The sequence below is a fragment of the Typopeltis vanoorti genome, chromosome 14 (genome assembly GCF_054136105.1).
Source record: "Typopeltis vanoorti isolate ZY-2024b chromosome 14, IOZ_Tvanoo_1.0, whole genome shotgun sequence".
Taxonomy (NCBI): Eukaryota; Metazoa; Arthropoda; class Arachnida; order Uropygi; family Thelyphonidae; genus Typopeltis; species Typopeltis vanoorti.
The window spans coordinates 61,464,383-61,483,838 of NC_143562.1; the positions used below are offsets into that span (position 1 = coordinate 61,464,383).

At 37.1% G+C, this 19,456-nt stretch overlaps 1 protein-coding gene across 2 annotated transcripts in view; it reads left to right on the forward strand.

Moving 5' to 3' along the window:
* The window catches only part of LOC150099531 (phosphatidylcholine:ceramide cholinephosphotransferase 1-like), a 122,068-nt gene that overhangs the window by 71,279 nt on the left and 31,333 nt on the right, over window positions 1-19,456 (forward strand). For both annotated transcript variants that reach the window (XM_090404524.1, XM_090404523.1), the window contains exon 4: window positions 9,323-9,479. In XM_090404524.1, coding sequence (XP_090260650.1) covers window positions 9,323-9,479 — 157 coding nt within the window. The remainder of the gene's footprint in view (window positions 1-9,322; window positions 9,480-19,456) is intronic.

The window sequence follows — 19,456 nt, forward strand, 5'->3', positions numbered from 1 at the left end:
ACCATTACAGGCTCAAATCAAGAACCCCATCCTCCTTTAGAGCTTACCCAAGCCGGAAATAAATGCAAAGAAAGCAATCGATGCTTCCAAAACAGAGTTCGAAAGAGCAAAAAGCAGGAAATTAGCAGTCTGTCCAAATGGCAACCGAGCCTTTTGATCCCTCACCAAAGCAATCGGTCAATTTTTGCTCAACACTATTCCCACCTCTATCATACCCAGATGGCTCCATTGCATCATCACCTACAGAAAAGGTCAGTCTCCTGACCCCATACTTCCAATGCATGCATAATTGACAATGGCAGATGTCCCCAACCATTCCAGATGCCCAACATACAATGCCCATTTCCTTTTGCAAAAGGAAATGGGCATCTCCTTTTGCCAGAAAGCAAGATCAGTAAAATACTGTTCAAATTAGACATAGTCTCCTGGCCCTGATGGCATTCCTTCAATTGTATTGAAGGTTTGTGCATCAGAACTGTCTCCTGTCCTATGTCGCTTCTTATACACGCACACACACACAGACAGTCTTACTCCACTGGTATCTATCCCACAGCCTGGAATTTGGCCTATATTCAACTGTAAAAATTCATTGTAGCTTAAAAATATCAAAGCACTTGATATAGATTTTTTTACAGAGGTCAAGTCCCATGAGAATGTTGTAAGAATAACTTGTTTGTCTGTATTGTACTAGATATTTTTTGTAAATAACCCTTCAGAAGTTAACTGTATATACTCCTTTAATAAGAATATTTCAGAGTGTTAAAAAACAAGGCAATATTTTGCTGCCGGAGCTGTACGTAATAGATCTACATGGTGGCATAAGAAAGGTTGTTTATGAAATTTTGTATGTATGTGAAAGGCTTAGAAGCTCTGCACGTAAACACCTCAGAAGTCAGTCTGAAAGGTTCAAACAACTTTCTGATGGCCAGCAACTTACAATCAAAAGATAGCAAAGTAGAGAACAAAGGGCGGACCGAACTTGAAACTTAAGATGAAAGAATCATGCTGAATTCTTTGGGGGTTACAAACTTCGTGTGAGGTCTCAGAGAAGGATAATAAAAAGGGACTGAGCCAAGCATAAAGGGCTTCCTGGTTTGAGACGTCGCAAGAGAGAAGGCTTCCAGTCATTGCCAGAAGAGGGAACAGATTCAGGAGTCCATAAGAGAGTCAGTTGGTGGCAATTATGGTCATTGGAGGCGGCTGTTCAAGCTATTGGAGACTGCAGTTGTCCAGGCATTTTTGGCGAGCCGAAGCAGAGGAGAAAAGGCGATGTAAATTATCCGAAGCAACTTCGCTCGGAAGATTTTCTTTTTCGCCATGGGAGAACAACCTTTTGCCGGTCGTAGTTCACAGCCCACTATTTGCCCATTGAGATATATTACTGAAGCCATACATTCCTGAGAAAGCTCAAGGTCTGAATTGAAAGAAATGCCATAAGACTGTAGTGAAAGACTTTTGACTGAATGTGCGATGCTGAGTCTTTTTGTAAGTTAAAACTTTTGTATATTCCCTCTCATAGTAGGTTGTAGATGGACTTTTAAGAGATTGTTCAATAGTAGTAAGAGAATCGATTGGCGTATTGGAAATTGATATAAGTTTTATAAAGATAACTTAACAGAGAGTTAGCTAACCTTTTTGCAAGTAAACTAGAAGTTTAATAAGTTGAATTTGTAAGTGGAGAGAAATTAGATTGTGAGTTAAAGAAGTTAATTAGCGTTAAAGTAAATAAGTTATAATTTATGCTAAAGATTTTATGAATGGATAGAGAAAACAATCTCCCTATGTCTAAATTCATGTATATTTCATAGTAATGTAAGTAAATTGTTTTGCTGTTTTTGTTAAAAGAGTGCTGCCTGTTTGTTTATTTTTACAACTGCACTGTTCCTAAATAAATTGGACTGGTGAGTGGGAAACTAAGTGATATAGCCGAAGCGTAAAGTTAAGTAAAAGAATAGACCACGACTGTTTGTGTAAAGTTTTATTGAAGGAATTTGTGTTAGAGCGAGAAATCTGCCGGTCGTATTATTGAGTTTTATGCTAATTAAATGATATTAGTGGTGCAGTCTAAATTAAATAAATTTTCTAGTATCTTAGGCATAAGACTCGTAGTGCGAAGGGTAGATAAACATAGTACGTAATGACATAAGCAAGAAAGATTCAGAGAGAAAAAGCGCACACAGTTAAATTAGAATAATGGCATATAGATAATATAGAAAGTATAGAGAAAAATAAAGACACTTAGAATAAAGATAAAAAGATATCTAATATAGGCAGAGTAAGAAAAGATAATATATAGAAAGTATAGTGCAAAAGACATTACAAGTAATAAGTAAATAATAACAAATATTACACAACTCATTCCCAAGAAGGGAGACAAGTCACTGCCATCCAGCTACCACCCCATCTCACTCGCCTCAGTCCTGTCTAAAGTAATGGGAAAAAAATCATCAATTCCCAACTACTACGCTACCTGTCTAATAAACGACAGCCAGTATCCATCACTGCTGATCAACAGGAGATTTTCTCACATATGTCACCCCATCCATGGAGAAGTCTGGTGAATCTCAAGCAGTTGGACATTATCTGCAAGGCGTTTGACCAGGTCTGGCACAAGGGCTTTTTAAGCAAGCTGCCATTGTTTGGTCTATCTCAAGATGGCTGTAGTTGGATTGCCAGCTTTGTCTAGATGCACACTATATGTGGTGGTGGATGGTTCCTTATCCTCTCACCATTCCTCTTCCTACTATATATCAATGACCTACTTCAGCTTACCTCTAACCCAGTACACAGTTTCCCATTACTGTCTTATTTCCCATAAAAAAGAGAACCATTATCCTTTTTGACAATACCCAAATTTCCAGATTGTTTGAAATCTCTCTTCTTGGAATTATCCTGACATCAAGTCTCTCATGGCATAAATACATAACAACCATTGCATCCTCAGCTTCTAAAAAACTAGGATTTCTCTTTTGCTCAAGACGTTACTTCACCCTTGAACAGCTGTTAACCTTATACAAATCGCAAATCTCTCCAACCATCAAATACTGCTCCCACATATGGGATAGGGCCCCCAAAAGCTCCCTCAAAATGCTCGACTCAATACACAGGAGAGCAGTCACTTATTAATGACCCATCTCTTACCAACTCGCTCTCCCCACTTTTGCACAGATGATCGGTCTCTGCACTATGTGTTTTCTTAAAATATTTCCATGGAAAATGTTCATCCGAAATAGCATCAGTAATTCCCCCAATTAGTACTAAGCTTGTTGGAACACGTGCAGCTGCTGCTCAACATCCCTACACAGAACATGTTTCTTCTTCTCCTCCTCCTCCATCCCTGCAACTGCTATACTATAGAACAGTCTTCCCTTTGATGTGATGTGTTCTCTAAGGAATACAATATACAGTCATTCAAATCCAATGTGAACAAGTACCTTCTTTCCCAACCCATACATGGTACTATTGTACTATAGGTTGATCTACCAACCTCTCGTGTATGGGCTCAACATAAAAAGCCGAATATGACTGTCAAATCTTTTTGAAGCTTACTAAAAAGTGCTAAGCTGTTCGGAAAATGCTGTAACACTACAGTGCGAGGTAAGTAGGATGTTATACCGAGCAATGTTTGCAGTTAGGATTCAAGGAGGTACTGGAAGATGGTCTGATGTAAAATCAGTTTTATATGACAAGGGTGCACACTCTGCAGTTATCTACGTAGATCACATTATGAAGGAAAGAAACATTACACCTGATAACAAAACTGCTAATCTCAAATCTACTTCATGCAGATGATGTCATACTCAAATAATTCTAGTTCAGCCTGTGGGATTCCTTAACTAAATTAAATAACTGCTTTTTTTTAAATAAGGATTTTTTCCGATTTCTTAAAAAACACTTCGCAGAAGAACCGGAAAAGTACCATATGTACATAATTGGTGTTACTTGAACGAAGGCTAAAACAGGTGCAATTTACTAAATAATCATAGAATGTTATATTCAGGCAATAGTGATCAAGGAAAGGAAGTAGTAATAGCATTCAACACCAAACATTGAAGATGAACTTCTTGATTGGAAGGCAATTTCAAGAAGTTCTGTAGGCAAACTTCAAAATGGACAATGAAACTGATTTGTGCCTATGGTCTCGCAGATTATCCTAAGGAAGAAGTGGAGGAATTTTTCAAGTCATTAGAGCAGGCAGCTTATATAAAGAAACCAAAAAAACACTATTCTTATTGGAGAACTAAAAAGTAGGAAATGAATTCCATCAGGCATATAGAAATATTCTGGGAAAAAATTTGGAGAAAAGGGAAAGGCCAAGGCTAATACGAGGTGCTTTCAAAAAGAAACCAGACTGTGCAGAATACTTGGTGACAGGTTGAATTAGTCTCACGCTGCCAGGTGTCAGTGACATAGACTTTTTTGAGTCAGCCTGCCACATGGTGATGAGCTGTGTGCACCAGAACTTGTGTAACATGTGTTGTTATTATCATGTTTGTGCTGTTCTGCAATTTCTCCATGAATGCAGAATTAGAAAAAGGGCCAGTTAAAGTTTTGTGTAAAACGAAGGAAATCTGCAAAAGTGACCTTTGAATTACTTCGTAAGGTATATAAAAATGAAGCCACCAGCAGAACTCAGTGTTTTGCGTGGCACTCGCATTTTTAGAAGTGTAGAACGACCACCCACCAGCACAAATGACGAAAATGTTGGAAGAAATCGATAGATCATCTGTGCAGATCGATGCATCACCATCTAGGAAGTTGCTGACAGAGTTGGGATTTCATATGGAACAGCTCAAATGATCATGAGAGAAATGCATTGCGGCACTACCAGGTTCATTCCCTGTCGCTTCTGACCAGATGGAGCACCGTGTGAACATCTGTAAAGATCTTCATCAAAAGACCATTGAGTTGACCCTTCATCTCAATGGAGAAACACGTTTTGATATTGAACCTCTAAAATTCTTGCCAGTTTAGGGGAGAGGGAACTGATGTAAGGTATGGAGATGTAGGCTCTGGGCTTAGTAGAAACCTCATTAGTATGTTGATGATGGTGGTATAGTAGTTTGTTAATACTTTTCAAAGAGTAACCATTATTTATGAAGGTCCTTTTAAGATTTCAGTTCATTTTGGAGCTCTTCTTCATCTAAAAATACGGAACTGGCACAATGAGCGAGAGTGGATATGATGCCAGATTTCTGTAGTGAGAGGATGCATGTAGGTATCTATCTGTATGTGTAGGTTTTCTGAAGATTGAGATTTTTAAAGTATCAGTCATCCTGGTAAGTTTGATGTCTAGAAAGGCCAGAGAACCGTTTACTTCAAGTTTGGCAGTAAACTTGATTTGGGGATGAAAGTTATTTAAATGATTTAGAAAAGCTTGAAGGTTGTCTGTGTGCTGTTCTCCCATATCACGGAACTACCAAGAAATATCCGCCTTCCTCTAAGATCTCTTCATCCATTTATTCCCCGATTGTATGGCCTTCCAAAGATACACAAATAAAATACTCCTTTAAGGCCCATAGTTGAAAGTATCGACTCCCCTACATATAACTTGTCAAAAGATCTCGCTGCCTCCTTGAAAGACCTCACAGGGAAATCTTCTTTCATCAAAAATTCAGTTGACTTTGTTTCAAAGATAAAAAAAACTCTAAACTCAACAATTCAGATATCATTGCAAGCTTCGACTTAGCAAAAAAAGATGTTCTCTTTACTTTTACATTGTATTAATTCAGGTTTAAAGAAAAGATTTACAAACAAAATAGCAGATGGGTAGTCCACTGTCTCTGGTACTAGCAAACATTTTTCTCGAAGATTTTGAAGAAAAAGCTATTTCTTCTGCTTAGCTGAAACCTAAAATTTGACAAGTATGTAGATGATGTTTTCCTGATATGGGAGCACGGCACAGAAACTTTCACGTTTACCACCAAACTTGAAGTAAAAAACAGTTCTCTGGCCTTTCCAGACATCAAACTTACCAGGATAACTGATGCTTTAAAAATCTCAATCTTCAGAAAACCTATACATACAGATAGGTATTTACATGCGTCCTCTCACCACTATCCCCCACAGAAATTTGGCATCATATCCACTCTCGCTCATCGTGCCAGTTCCGTATTATTAGACAAAGGAGAGCTCCAAAATGAACTGAAACATCTTAAAAGAACCTTCATAAATAATGGTTACTCTTTGAAACATATTAACAAACTACTATACCATTGTCATCAACATACTAATGAGGTTTCTACTAACCCCAGAGCCTACATCTCCTTACCTTACTTCAGTTCCCTCTCCCCTAAACTGGCAAGAATTTTAGAGGTTCAATATCAAAACGTGTTTCTGCACTTTACCAAAACTCCGGTCAATCCTAAGCCACCCCAAAGAAAATCATCACCATCTTTAGTTTCCAGTTGTCTACAGAATAGTGTGAGATTGTGGGAAGACATATTACGGTTAAACCTAAAAGTATTTTTTTCCGTCTCAAAGAACACCAGAGAGACATCTCGTATAACCTGAGCCAGCACCCTCTCTGGCTACGCTTTTTCTCAGTTAACTAAAATGATGGCCACCAATATCAAATAGACTGGAATTTAACATCCACCATACACAAATGTTACGATGAACTAGAATGTCCTATCCTTGAATCAAAAGAAATAATCCTAGACTCCTCCCACACGAACAGCAATCTCAGTTGCAGTTTGCCAGATTCTCATAGCTCTGCTATTCAGTATTGGCGAACACGAGAAGTCATACGCTTGCATGTGCATAACACTAGAACTGTAGCTCGGACTCCAGTTCAAACATAATTACAGTTTTTTAATGCTCTGAAGTGCAATGTTATGTTCTTTTATTTACTTTTATGTTATCACACCTCATGAAGTCTGCATCCTGATGAAACTAGTTGTGTGGATATATTAAATTTACTCGTTTCTTTATAATCTGAGTTCAATCATTAGATAATAGTTAACATGTCAGAAACAGAATCAATCTTCTTACTAATATATATATAAATAAATACATATATATAAATAAATACAACTACAATTTTCATGCTAATTATGTATAAAGACTGTCTATGTTGTTCATAGTCTTTTAACCCTCAATGTTTAGTGTTTTTTCTTTTATAATGTCACCTGAAGAAGGCTGTTACAGGCCGAAACTAGTAGTGTGTTTATATTAAAACCTTTTTAATTAAATCTCGGTTCTAGTCATTCAATTTTTTTCATAAAAATATATATATATATTGTGCTGAAATGGCTGTTCTCTTATTTTGGAAAGAACGTGTGTTCAGCCATGGATCTATAATTTGGTACAGATTCTTCCCTTCTGTACATTAGGTTGGATATGAGCTAATTTCCAAAGTATAAATTTCATTGAAATGAGACAGTCTAAGAATGAGTGATATTATTAGTATTGAAGATTATGTAAGAACTGATATGGATATTATGGTAAACAGGTGGTTACCAGGGCAGATCCATTTAAATTTGTGTGAGTGGTAATGGGATCACTAATCTGGTTGGTTTAATTCCTTATCAAAAATAATTTAAATCAAGATAGCGATGTTAATAGATTTAATGATTTTTATGAAAATGTAGTTTTGACTGATCTTAAATGTACATACATTTTTTGAAAATTACGGAGACAACTACCGTGTTTGAATAAAAACTTGGGTTTAATATAACTAAAATATACATTCGACGTTTCGACCTTTATGTCATGGTCATCATCTGGAGCATACAACTATACACAGAAAACAAGCTACACTACAATCAAACTGGTTTGTTAAAGATACTGATCAATCGCTTCAACAATTTTTGGCCTGACCTCTGGTGAAAAAGAAAAAAAAATTATACATCAATGCTAGAGTCCTATTATTAGTGTTATCTGTTGGTTGTAGAAATACATTGGGCGCAACAAGTATCTTTCTACAACCAACAGATATCACTAATAATAGGACTCTAGCGTTGATGTATAATTTTTTTTTTTCCCACCAGAGGTCAGGCCGACAATTGTTGTAGCGGTTGGTCAATATCTTTAACAACCCAGTTTGATTGTAGTGTAGCTTGTTTTCTGTGTATAGTTGTATGCTTCAGATCAGGGGTCGCCAAAGTCCGTCGACCCCTTCAAGCGTTACTTGACTTTTTATCGACCCCCTATATTTTACTATTACGTAATTATAATAGGACAAGCAAAAAAAGACGCTTATGTGAGTTTTTAGATTATTTATTGTATGTATAATATAGTATATATTATTATATTACTATCACTAGTAATATCACTGGTATTACTACCAGCGCTGCTCTTCTCTTCAACATAGAGAAGTTTAGTTCGTGAATGAATAACGATTAAATTATAATATGTATGTTGATGAATTTTAGAACATTAATGCTCACTTGTATGTCGATGCGCAAAAATGAGACTGGGATCGAATACTTGTAAGTATCAGTAAATAAGAACCACGCACGTGTTGCAATCTCGCTCCCAGTGCGCTGGCCGGCAGGAACCACCAACATCTGTTTATTGGTAAATACGTCATTTTGGCCTACTTGATTGGCCTCAGTAACTATTTTCATGACTTTACTCCATCTTACAGGTCCTATTCATGGACCTGTAAGATGGACGTACTGATCCCATGATTCACTCTTAATTACGTTGTCATTACCTCCATGTCTTTTGTCATGGAGGTAATCCAAGTTAACCGAATTAAATATTACCCATACAATGATGTCTTATATTTTTCTGTCGACCCCTGAGCCCGAATCGACCCCTAACAATGTCATATCGATCCCAGGGGGTCGATATAGACCCCTTTGGTGACCACTGCTCCAGGTGATGACCTTGACATAAAGGTCGAAACGTCGAATGTAGATTTTAGTTATATTAAACTAAAGTTTTTATTCAAACACTGTAGTTGTCTCCATAATTTTCAAAAAATGCATTCGGATCATCGTGTAAGCTTAAAAGAAAGGATTTAAATGTACATAATATGAATATTGAAAATTATTCACTGTTTCTAATGAAAATATTAAATTTAATATTTGTCTTGTTTGTATAACTTAGATGTTCTGATGTTTTAAAGTCACATCCATTGTTTTTAGCATCCAGCTTATTAATCTTTCGAATTTTACAAGAGTTATTGTTAACTGACACTAATAACAAGTCTAACAACATACTGGCAACCATTTCTATAGTCATATTAAGGCTCAATTGCTCAAACAACAGAAGTGATTTTTGACATCACAGCGAAATGCTAATTATGCTCTTTTATGCTAGCTAGAATTCCTCTATTTTTAATTTTTTAAATAACTATTGTCTGCATTATTAGGCCAATTCAACCAGTCCTGTTATAATTTTAAAAAGAGTGATTCACCTGCTAAGTGGCTTTGGTTTGTCTATCAATGGTCGCCATACCTTCTGTGGGGATTATATCTATAGTGGACATACAGTGATCCTTTCTATGGCATATTTAATTATACGAGAATGTAAGTATAACTTAATATGTAACTTACCTAAAATATTCAGTTCATTGATTTTTCAGAACAATGTAAATGTAGAAAGCATTCTTGATTAGGCTAATACTAATTAAGAATAGTACTTACTTGATAATACTGGGTGTTTCAAATTAAAGTAACCATATGTAGAGCAATCTGTAGAGAAAACCAGTCGATGAAATACCCTCAGATTTGGAAGGCACCCTATCCAAGGTCTGGTGAATACAGTGGCAATTTCATAGAAAATGAGTGATTGATTTCTCTGTCCTTTGTGAAATGTTGAAGCAATAATTGTTGAACTTCATGTCCTGTGTTGGGAGGTTCTCTATCTTGCATCAATACTGTTATGTTCAGGCACCCTCTTTGCTGCAGTTGTGTGATGACAAAATGTTTTAACATGTCTTGATAGTGCACAGCCAAGATCATGCAGATCACAGGTCCAGTTCTATGGATTAGTTCAAAGAAAAGTGGCCCATTCATTCATCTTCAAGGCCCACCTTTCCTAACTGGGTTGAGGGGCAGCAGCTGTAAGAAGAACTTCCGATGGTCACGATCCTTCACCAAGCTCAGGTGTTCTGGTGGGACTCCCAAACATATCCACCCAAGGGTTTGGATATAATCTATCCAGCAGGTCCTTGGCCTCCCACCCTCTGGCTTGGCAAAGAGGGCCTGCTGGGGGAGGCTCTCTTGTGGCATTCTGACCAGGTGCCCATACCAACGTAACTGTGATCTCTCAACACGGAGAAGCAACGGTTGAGTATTGAGGGTTTCCTGAATTGCAGAGCTTCTGACTGTGTCGACTCTTGTCAGCCCCGCAACTCCTCGAAGGAACCTCATTTCAGCCGCTTGGGTTGGTGTCCGCATTCCTTCAGTCATTACCCAACTCTCATGACCATAGGTGAGGATGGGGACATAGATTGTATTGAAGACAGCCAGCTTTGCCTTCTAGCTTAACTCCTGCTTCAATATTACCGAACGGCCAAGCTCCTGCAATATTGCACTTGCTGAGCCAATCCGAGTATCTACTTTCCATCACTCGGGAATATGGACCCAAGGTATTTAAACTTCTCCACCTGCCTCAGTGGGACTCCACTCGCATGTAGGGTGCACTGGGATGATTGTCTTGAGACTAATGTTTTAGTTTTGGCCACACTGATCTTCATTCTAGCTTCTGCACAAACACCTACGAACCTATCCAGGGTCTGCTGGAGGTCATCTGTGGAAGAGCTAAGCAGAACCTAGGTCACTGCAAAAAGCAAATGTCCAATGCTATATCTTCCAATTCTGACACACTCACTGCCTCGGCTCTGCCTATCAATCCAGTCCATAAATATTATGAAAAGGAGGGGTGACAGAACACACCCTTGGCAGAGGCCAACGGAGACTGTGAAAGGTTCAGACTTTGTACTGTTTACATCATCATCATCAAATTCCTGCCATGTACTCTCAAGGGGGGTGTACAGGATATGATAGTACCACATGAAAAAAATTACATCATTACTAACTTCCTATCTACAATTTTCCTCCAAATCAGTCTGTTACTTGTCAAGACTCCTACATTATCAGATATTATATTTCTATCGTCTAAGGCACTTTGTACCGTATCAATGCACCTATATCTTGGTCTTCCTCTGGGTCGTTTTGCTGCCATCCTGGCAGAGAACACTTGTTTTGCTAATCTTTCCTCGCCCATTCTGTTTAAGTGACCATACCACCTGAGATTAGCTCTGCTAACGCATTCCTGGATGCTGACAATGTCAAGTTCTTTCCTAATATCCTCGTTTTTAATATGATATTGCCATTGATGCCATCTGTTCACGCCTCTAATCTTTCTCAGGACTCTCATATCTGTGGTCTCTAGTCCTTGGTCAAGTGTTTTACTTCTGACCCAGCTCTCAGATCCATAAGTTAAAACTGGTTTGAACACTCTTGTATACAGCTAATTTAGTGTTCCAACTAATTTCTCTCTTATTCCATATGAATTTATTCAATTGACTTCCCACCATACCAGCTTTGCTGATTCTGTTGTCTGTTTCTATATTTAATTTACCATCTTCAGTAAAAATCGTGCCTAAGTAGCTGAAATGTTTTACTTGTTCTACAGGTTCTCCATTTACAACACAGTTGACATTTTGAATGATTCTGCCTATTTTCATTCTTTGTCTTTTTATTGCTGACCTTTATACCATATCTATTACAACAGTTATTCAATTTAGTCAGGGAATCTTGCTGACTTGTAGCGGATTTATTTAGAAGTATTACACCATCCGCATAAAGCAAAGAGCTGACATTAACATCTCCAATTTTGATATCATGTTTAATACCACTTTCCTTCATAATGTGATCCATATAGATAATGAATAACAGAGGGGATAATGTACATCCTTATCTCACACCAGATTTAAAACTAAACCATCTTCCTGTACTTCTTTCAATTCTAACTGCTGACTTACAACTCAAATAAAGACTAAGTATTGCTTGATATAATGCCCCATTGACACCATATAACTGTAGTGTATTGAATAGCTTCTTTCTTGACACCTTGTCATATGCCTTTTTCAAATTGACAAAACTCAAATACAGATCTTTGTAATATTCCCGTGATTCCTCCACTACTCGTCGTAAAGTGAAGATCTGATCCTGACAGCCTCTATTTGACCTGAATCCAGCTTGTTCTTCACCAAGCTTATCTTCCACAATTCTTCTCAACCGTTTCTCAAGTATACTTGCATAAATCTTATCAGGAACACTCAGTAGGGAAATACCTCTGTAATTCTCACATTCAGTTTTATTTCCCTTTTTATGTATCGGTACTATGAGAGCTCTACTCCAATCATCTGGAATTCTTTCCCTCTCCAGGCCTTCTGAACTATGCAGTGCAGCCACTGTACGACTTTTATACCTTCATACTTGAGCATTTCTGGTCGAGTATTATCTATCCTGCTGCCTTTCCACATTTCAGGCTTTTGATCTCATCACTGCTTGTTTCATTTAGCAGTTTTTTCAAAGTTATTACTCCATACTTCAAGGATATCTTTTTCTCCCGTTTTCATGTCACCTTTATCATCTCTAACTCCTTTTACTGCACTCTTTCTTCCATTTCTAAGCTTCTTCAACAACCTCCAGAATATTTTGCCGCCACCTTGATATTTATTTTCTATATTCTTGCCAAAGTCCTCCCATGACTTTTGTTTAGCTAGTTTTACACAGTGTTTAGCATTCTTGCATTTGTCTCTATATTCTCTAAGAGCACAAGCTGACTTATTTGCCAGGAACTTTTGATATGCTTTCTTCTTTTCCTTCACTGCCTCTTTAACTTCCTGTGACCACCAGGGAGTTCTGATTTTTTTATCCTTGCAGACAACCTCACCACCTGCCTCTGACAGAATCAATGTTTTCTTCAGAGTTTGCCACTGAATCTCTAAGGTTTGATTCCTGTTCTCAAACTCTTTCATTTTTTCTTCAATAATCTTTGTGTATTTTAGTCTACAGTTCACATCTGAGAGCAGCTCAACTTTTATTTGCTTTAAAACTTTCTTACATGTTATTCTTTTCAATATGAAATTCAATTTTATCCTGCTCAAGACTAATTAGTGATCACTTCCAATTTCAAATCCTCTGTACACTCTAGTGTCCTGCACCAGGGAGAAAACATCACTATCAACAATAACATAGTCAATGAGACTTTTCTTATTCCTAGCCTCTTCTCTCCATGTGAATTTGTGCATATTTTTATGTTGGAACATAGTGTTAGTAATAACCAGTCCATGTCCTGAGCAGAAATCCAACAGATATTTGCCATCATTATTATGTACTGTTTACCCTGACACAAAACTCCGGGCATTCATACAGGGACTTGATGGCATCTAATAGTTGGCCATCCACTCCATACTTCTGTACTACTTGCCAAAGCTTATCGTGAGGAACCTGGTCAAATGCCTTTTCCAAGTCTACAAAACGTGTAGACAGTCTTGGCATATTCCCGAGATTTCTCAAAGACTTGCCTTAAAGTGAAGATTTGGTCAGTTGTGCTTCTACAAGGATGAAAGCCACATTGTTCTTCCTGGAACTTTGGCACAACTATGCTCCTGCACCTTCTTTCCAAGCACCTAGCATATACTTTCTCAGGCAGGTTGAGCAGAGAGATGCCACGATAGTTGCTGCAATCTCTCTTCTCTCCCTTCTTGAAGACTGGTATTATTATGCCTGTCTGCCATTGCTTTGGTGCTTGCCCAGATAACGAAGCAGCCTGACACACTTGAGTCTGCCAGAGAACCCCGTCTCGATTTAAGGCTTTTAGCATTTCGGGCCGAATTTCATCACCAACATCCCTGTCCGATTTTAGCGATTTTATTGCTAAATGGACCTCTTCTGCTGTGAGACTAGTCATCATCCCGATCTGCACCTCTTGAATGTCCACAACTGCTGGGCCACCCGGGTTAAGAAGGCTCTCAAAGTATTCCCTCCATCTGTGGAGGATATCCTTCTCGATTGTTAAAAGTGCACCATCAGAGGCCTTAATTGCCCTTGCTGTGCACGATTTCCTCCCTCGAAGGCAGCGGATGGTCTGTCAGAATACTTTGTTTGTATTTGCATAAGATGAGTAATCTTTCTCCAAAGGATTCCCAAGCTTTCCGCTTTGCTGTCTTTACTGCCTCAACAGCAGCTTAGGGTAACTAAGGTAACTTGTTGAAATGCACAGGGATAATCTGAAGCCCAGATGCAGCAGTTTTGATTGTTTACTGTTTCGTAAACATGAAAATACATTTCATCACTCCATAGAATGTTCCATAACCAATCTTTATCCACCTATGTTCATGCCAGAAATGTTAACACAAACATTTCTTGGATGCTGGCATCTCCTGTTTACAACTCTTGGTTATGGCTGAGTTTATACAGGCAGCATTGCAAAGTTCTCCATACCATTGTGTATGGTAAATCTAATTGTCTTTTTACAACATATGCACTGCATGAACTAACAGCATTCTCATTCAATTTCTCCAACAACTGCAGTTTCAACATTTTCAATTCATTTGCAGAATGTAAGATTTTGCCCTCTTTGTGGTTGGTTGGTCATAATGCCCCTTTCTTCAAATTGAGGAAGCATGCATCGCACTGAATTTGCTGTTATTGGGCATTTTTGCAAAGTCTTTAGTGTTTGTACTGTGTGTTGCTAAAATATTTTCCCAATTCCTATAGAAATATTCACAAGCAAGGTACATTCAGGTCTTTGTGAACTCATCATGCAAGTCAAATGACTAGTTAGTCTTGCTGCTGCATTTGTACTGTCTTTTGGCTCACGTGATATGCAAAATTCACTATTTTCTTTCTCACAGTGCCATCTGTTTTCTATTGGATATTTTTGAACTGATTTTTTTATTGTCAAAATCTCTTTCCAGTGATCTGGTTAGGGTACTCACCAAGTTTGAAGGTATTTTGTCTTGGTTCTCTCTACAAATTGTTCTGAATAGTGATACTGTAAGTTGAAATACCCTGTATTAGCTCTTAGGATGCATTTGAAAAATAATAGTATAAAATTGCATGTACACATACTGTCAATGTTCTTAAGAGCATGAAAAAAAAAATTGCTAAACTTAACGTATATTATTTATTAAACAATATCATTTTAATGGTCAAAATAGCTAAGTTAAAAGAACTACTTCTGCCATCTTCTCAGCATATTAATTTTCACATGCAAAGCAATGTCTTTTGGTGGCAGATGAATTTCACCACCTGGCAAGACCACCATCTTGCTTTATTGGAGGTCTGAAGTGGCTTGAAAAGCTTCATGAAATCGCTCTTTATAGGAACTCTAGAGACTAAAAAAATGTACCTGTAGATCAGATTTTCTGGATTATTTAACCTCCAATCCACCCAAAATATCAAGCCTAATGTTCCATAGGTTAAGTCTATCATGGAGAGATGCATATAAATTTCTTAACACATCTGACACACATTCAGCATCATATTTTATGATTTCTTTAAAGGTTCTAAGGAAGAGCAGTGCAAGAATTTTTAGTTATTAGAAGGAATAAAAAAAGTGAAAACGTTGATGTTTGTTGGAGATTTAAACAGAGCAAGAAATGGAATAGTATTCATATAGAAATGTTTTGGGAAAGTTTGAAGAAAACATGAAGCTAATAATAATGGTAAGTACTTGCTGGATTTCTGTTCAGGACATTAACCAGTCATTGCCAATACTAATTTCGCAACATAAAGATGCATACAAATTCATGTGCAGAGAATATACAAGAAATAAAATTGTTATTCTTAAAAGCAATATCATGTTGTTTAGGACAGGAGTATATATATCGAAATTTGAAATAGGAAGTGGTCATTTAATTTGATCTGAATGTTGGCCTGGTTGGCCAAGTGGTTAGTGTATTCACTTTTCAGCCAATGTGTGTAAGTGTTATCATCATGTTGTGGTCATGGGTATTTGTGATTGTCTTTAGATGGGAAGTGACTTTCATCACTTGGCATGAGACCAATCCCTCTGCTGCCATTTGGATGTCTGAAGTGGCTTAGGGAAAAAGTTTAGTGTTTAGTCGCAAGAGCAGAATTTCTGGACTAAGAAATAAATGAAAAGATATAGAAGCCCATTCATTAGTACTATTAGTGCCATAAACATCCATTACTATCACAAACCAACACAACATAAAAAAAAAAAAAGCTATAACAAGAAAACAATCCATAGAATTCTTCACAAAATATAAAAGATTGCAGTAAGGCCATAGCCATCCTCTATATATGGGATTATCTGAAAGAATATACAAAAATACAACATTAAGGCCACATTTAAACCACCATTGAAAATAAAAAATATATTATGTTCTTCTAAAGATCCCCTTCTCTTGCTTACCTGGGTGTATACGAAATCCATTGCATCCATAACCTACTCTACAGGTGAAACAGGCTATACAATCCCAAAACTGGTAGGTTAAATGCCAGTAAAATAGTAGTCCAAAGTTTTGGGGAAAAAAAAAAATTAAAATAAATATTAATTAGGTTTTAGGATGACTGTCTACCATATCTTTGGTAGATTTATACAGCCATACTTGTTAAGGTTTGGAGTGTGTTTTAAGGCATCTGTTGATTCCAGGAACAACTTCTCTGACTTGTAGAAGCTTCTGTGCAGTACTCTTGTTTTTTTCCTATTGATCCTGTGTGCTGAGGTATCCAAAGCATGGTCTTCTAGACCCGACTTGCCATAGTGAAAGTGCCGGATATATTTTTTGTTCACTGAGGCGGATGTCCACAGTTCTTACTGTCTGTCCATAGTAGGCTCGATGACAAGGCATTTTTTAATCAGTTTAAGCTTGGAAAAAAATTTTTCCGCACTTGCTATGGCAACAGGAATTGTTAACACTATCCTTAGGACGGTGTTTACACTGGGATATATATCTACAATATTTTGGTTTTATATATTATATACTTGGGGAACAATTCCCCCCCCCCCCTCCTGGTGCCTACGCCACCAAATACACCAAAACTGAAAGAAGTCAACCCCTAAAATGGGATCTGCAAATGGTACAAAATCCAGTAGTAAAATCAAAATTTAATGAAAAATATTTCAGAACTGCTGTTTGCACAGTTGCAAAATGAACCCTCCCAGTGGAATAGACTACAAGCAGTTATCATAACATCTGCTAAAAACCACATCAATAAACAAGAAGAAAGAAAGAAAAAACCATGGATAACACAAGAAGTAATCAACCTTGTCAATGAAAGAAGAACATGAAAAAGAGGAGCAATTGAAGAAGAAAGATTAAGATATAAAACATTGGATAAAAGAATCAAACAGTTATGCAGAAGATTGAAATAAAACTGGATAAATAGGCAGTGCACTGAGATAGAATTACAAAATAGGAACAAAATCAGAGAAGCATTCCCGAAAGTGAAAGAACTTAGTGGCAAAGCAAGATGTACAGTCTAATAACATCAAGGCATGGTCATATTTCTACTTTTGGAGACCCTAGGTGCAACATCATGAGGCCTCAAAAGAACAAGTCTATTTCAGTTAATCAAATTCATATGCAAAGTCGACATTTCCATAATAACTCATTTTAATAAAATGAAAGTAGCATAACTTTGGTATACATATATTTGCATTAAAAAAAAGGGTAAAAATAAATCAGTTCAAATTTAAATTTAAAAAAAAATTAAAGTTTTTTTCTGGCTTTGGTTTTAGCAAATATAGCTATAATGTCATCCATAACTGGTAATTATCTTACGGAATTAGCAACACATAAAAAGGATATTAATTAAAGGCAACTTTAATGAATAACTTCAATATTTCGGCAACGTCACGTTGCAATCTTCAGGAACATAAAAATATGGTATATGCACGCAGGCACTAACAAAAGCAAATGAGGAAGAAGGCAAGAAACTAATATTGTTCTTAAAGTCCTAATGGTGCCCTCTGGTGGGCTAATTTGGTTGTCTTGGCTGTTGGGCTGAAGTTCTCATAATGTAAGTCTCCCAAATTTGGGGTAGTTTCATGCACCCAAATTTGTTGAGGTTTGGAACGTTTTTTAGAGCTGCTGATTATTCCTTGAATAATCTTTTGTACTTAAACTTGCTGTGGTGTATTATTTTAGTTTTCTTCCAACGAATTCTATGGTGGGTATCTAAGGCATGGTCTATAACAAGAGGTCAGGTCATATTTTTTGAGGATATTGGTTATTTTCTCAGAGGTGCTCTGGATGTAGGGGATGGTGATAGATTTGGTGTAATCTTTATTGTGGAGAGGGGTTGTGGATTGCTGGTTTTAGTATTTTTTGGGGGTTATAGCCATTGGCTAAGAAAGTGTTGAGGATGTGGTTTAGTTCAGTGGTTAGGGCATCGTCATCTGAGCAGATTAGTTTTGCCCTGTTATAAGTGTTTTTATAACCCCGTATTGTTGTGAGGGGGGGGGATTGCTGGTGAATGTATCTGCCTGTATGGGTGGGTTTTCTGTAAACAGAGAAAACCAAAGATCCTCCTTTATTATCTCTAATTCCTTTTACAGTACTTTTTCCTCCATTTCTGAGCCGTTTCAATAGTCTCCAGAATATTTTACCACCTTCGTGATATTTTCAATGCTAATACCAAAGTCTTTCCATTACTTTTCTTTAGCTAATTTTACACACTGCTTTGCTTTCTTACATTTTTCTCTGTATTCCCTAAAAGCACAAGATGACTTACTTGCCAGGAACTTTTGATATGCATTCTTCTTTTCCTTGACTTCCTTTTTAACTTCTTCAGTCCACCATGGAGTTCTAATTTTGCTATCCCTTCAGATTACCTCACCACATGCCTCTCCGACTCAAAGTTTTCTTTAGTTTGCCATTGAATCTCCAAGGTTTGGTTCTTGTTTTCAAACATTTTCAGTTTTTCTTGAATAATACGTGTGCATTTGAGTCTAAAGTTCACATTTAATACCTTTTCAACTTTGTATTGTTTCAAAACTTTCTAATGCACCTTTCTTTTCAATATGAAGTTCAGTTTTATCTTGCTCAACACTATAGTGATCTCTTTCTATTTCAAATCCTCTGTATACTCCTGTGTTCTGAACCAGTGGAAAAACATAGTTATCAACTACAACATAATGAGACATTTCTTACTCCTTGCATCTTTTCTGTATGTGAATTTGTGCACATTTTTATGTTGGAACATGGTGTTAGGAATAACTAGTCCATGTCCTGAGCAGAATTCTAGCAGGTACTTGCTATTTGCTCTTTTCTCCAAATCTTTCCAAAGCATTCTTATACGTCTGGTAATAATTTTCTACTCTGCTGTTTCAATCTTCAACAGGGACCAACTATTCTTTTTCATTGTCAGCTGCCTTGAAAAATTCCTCCACTTCTTTATTAGAACCTTCTGTGGAACCATAAGCAAAAATAAGTCTAATTTTCTATTTCTCCATTTTGATATTAGCTGATATCACTACTTGATAATGCCTGCCATCAAGAAGATTATCCTCAGAT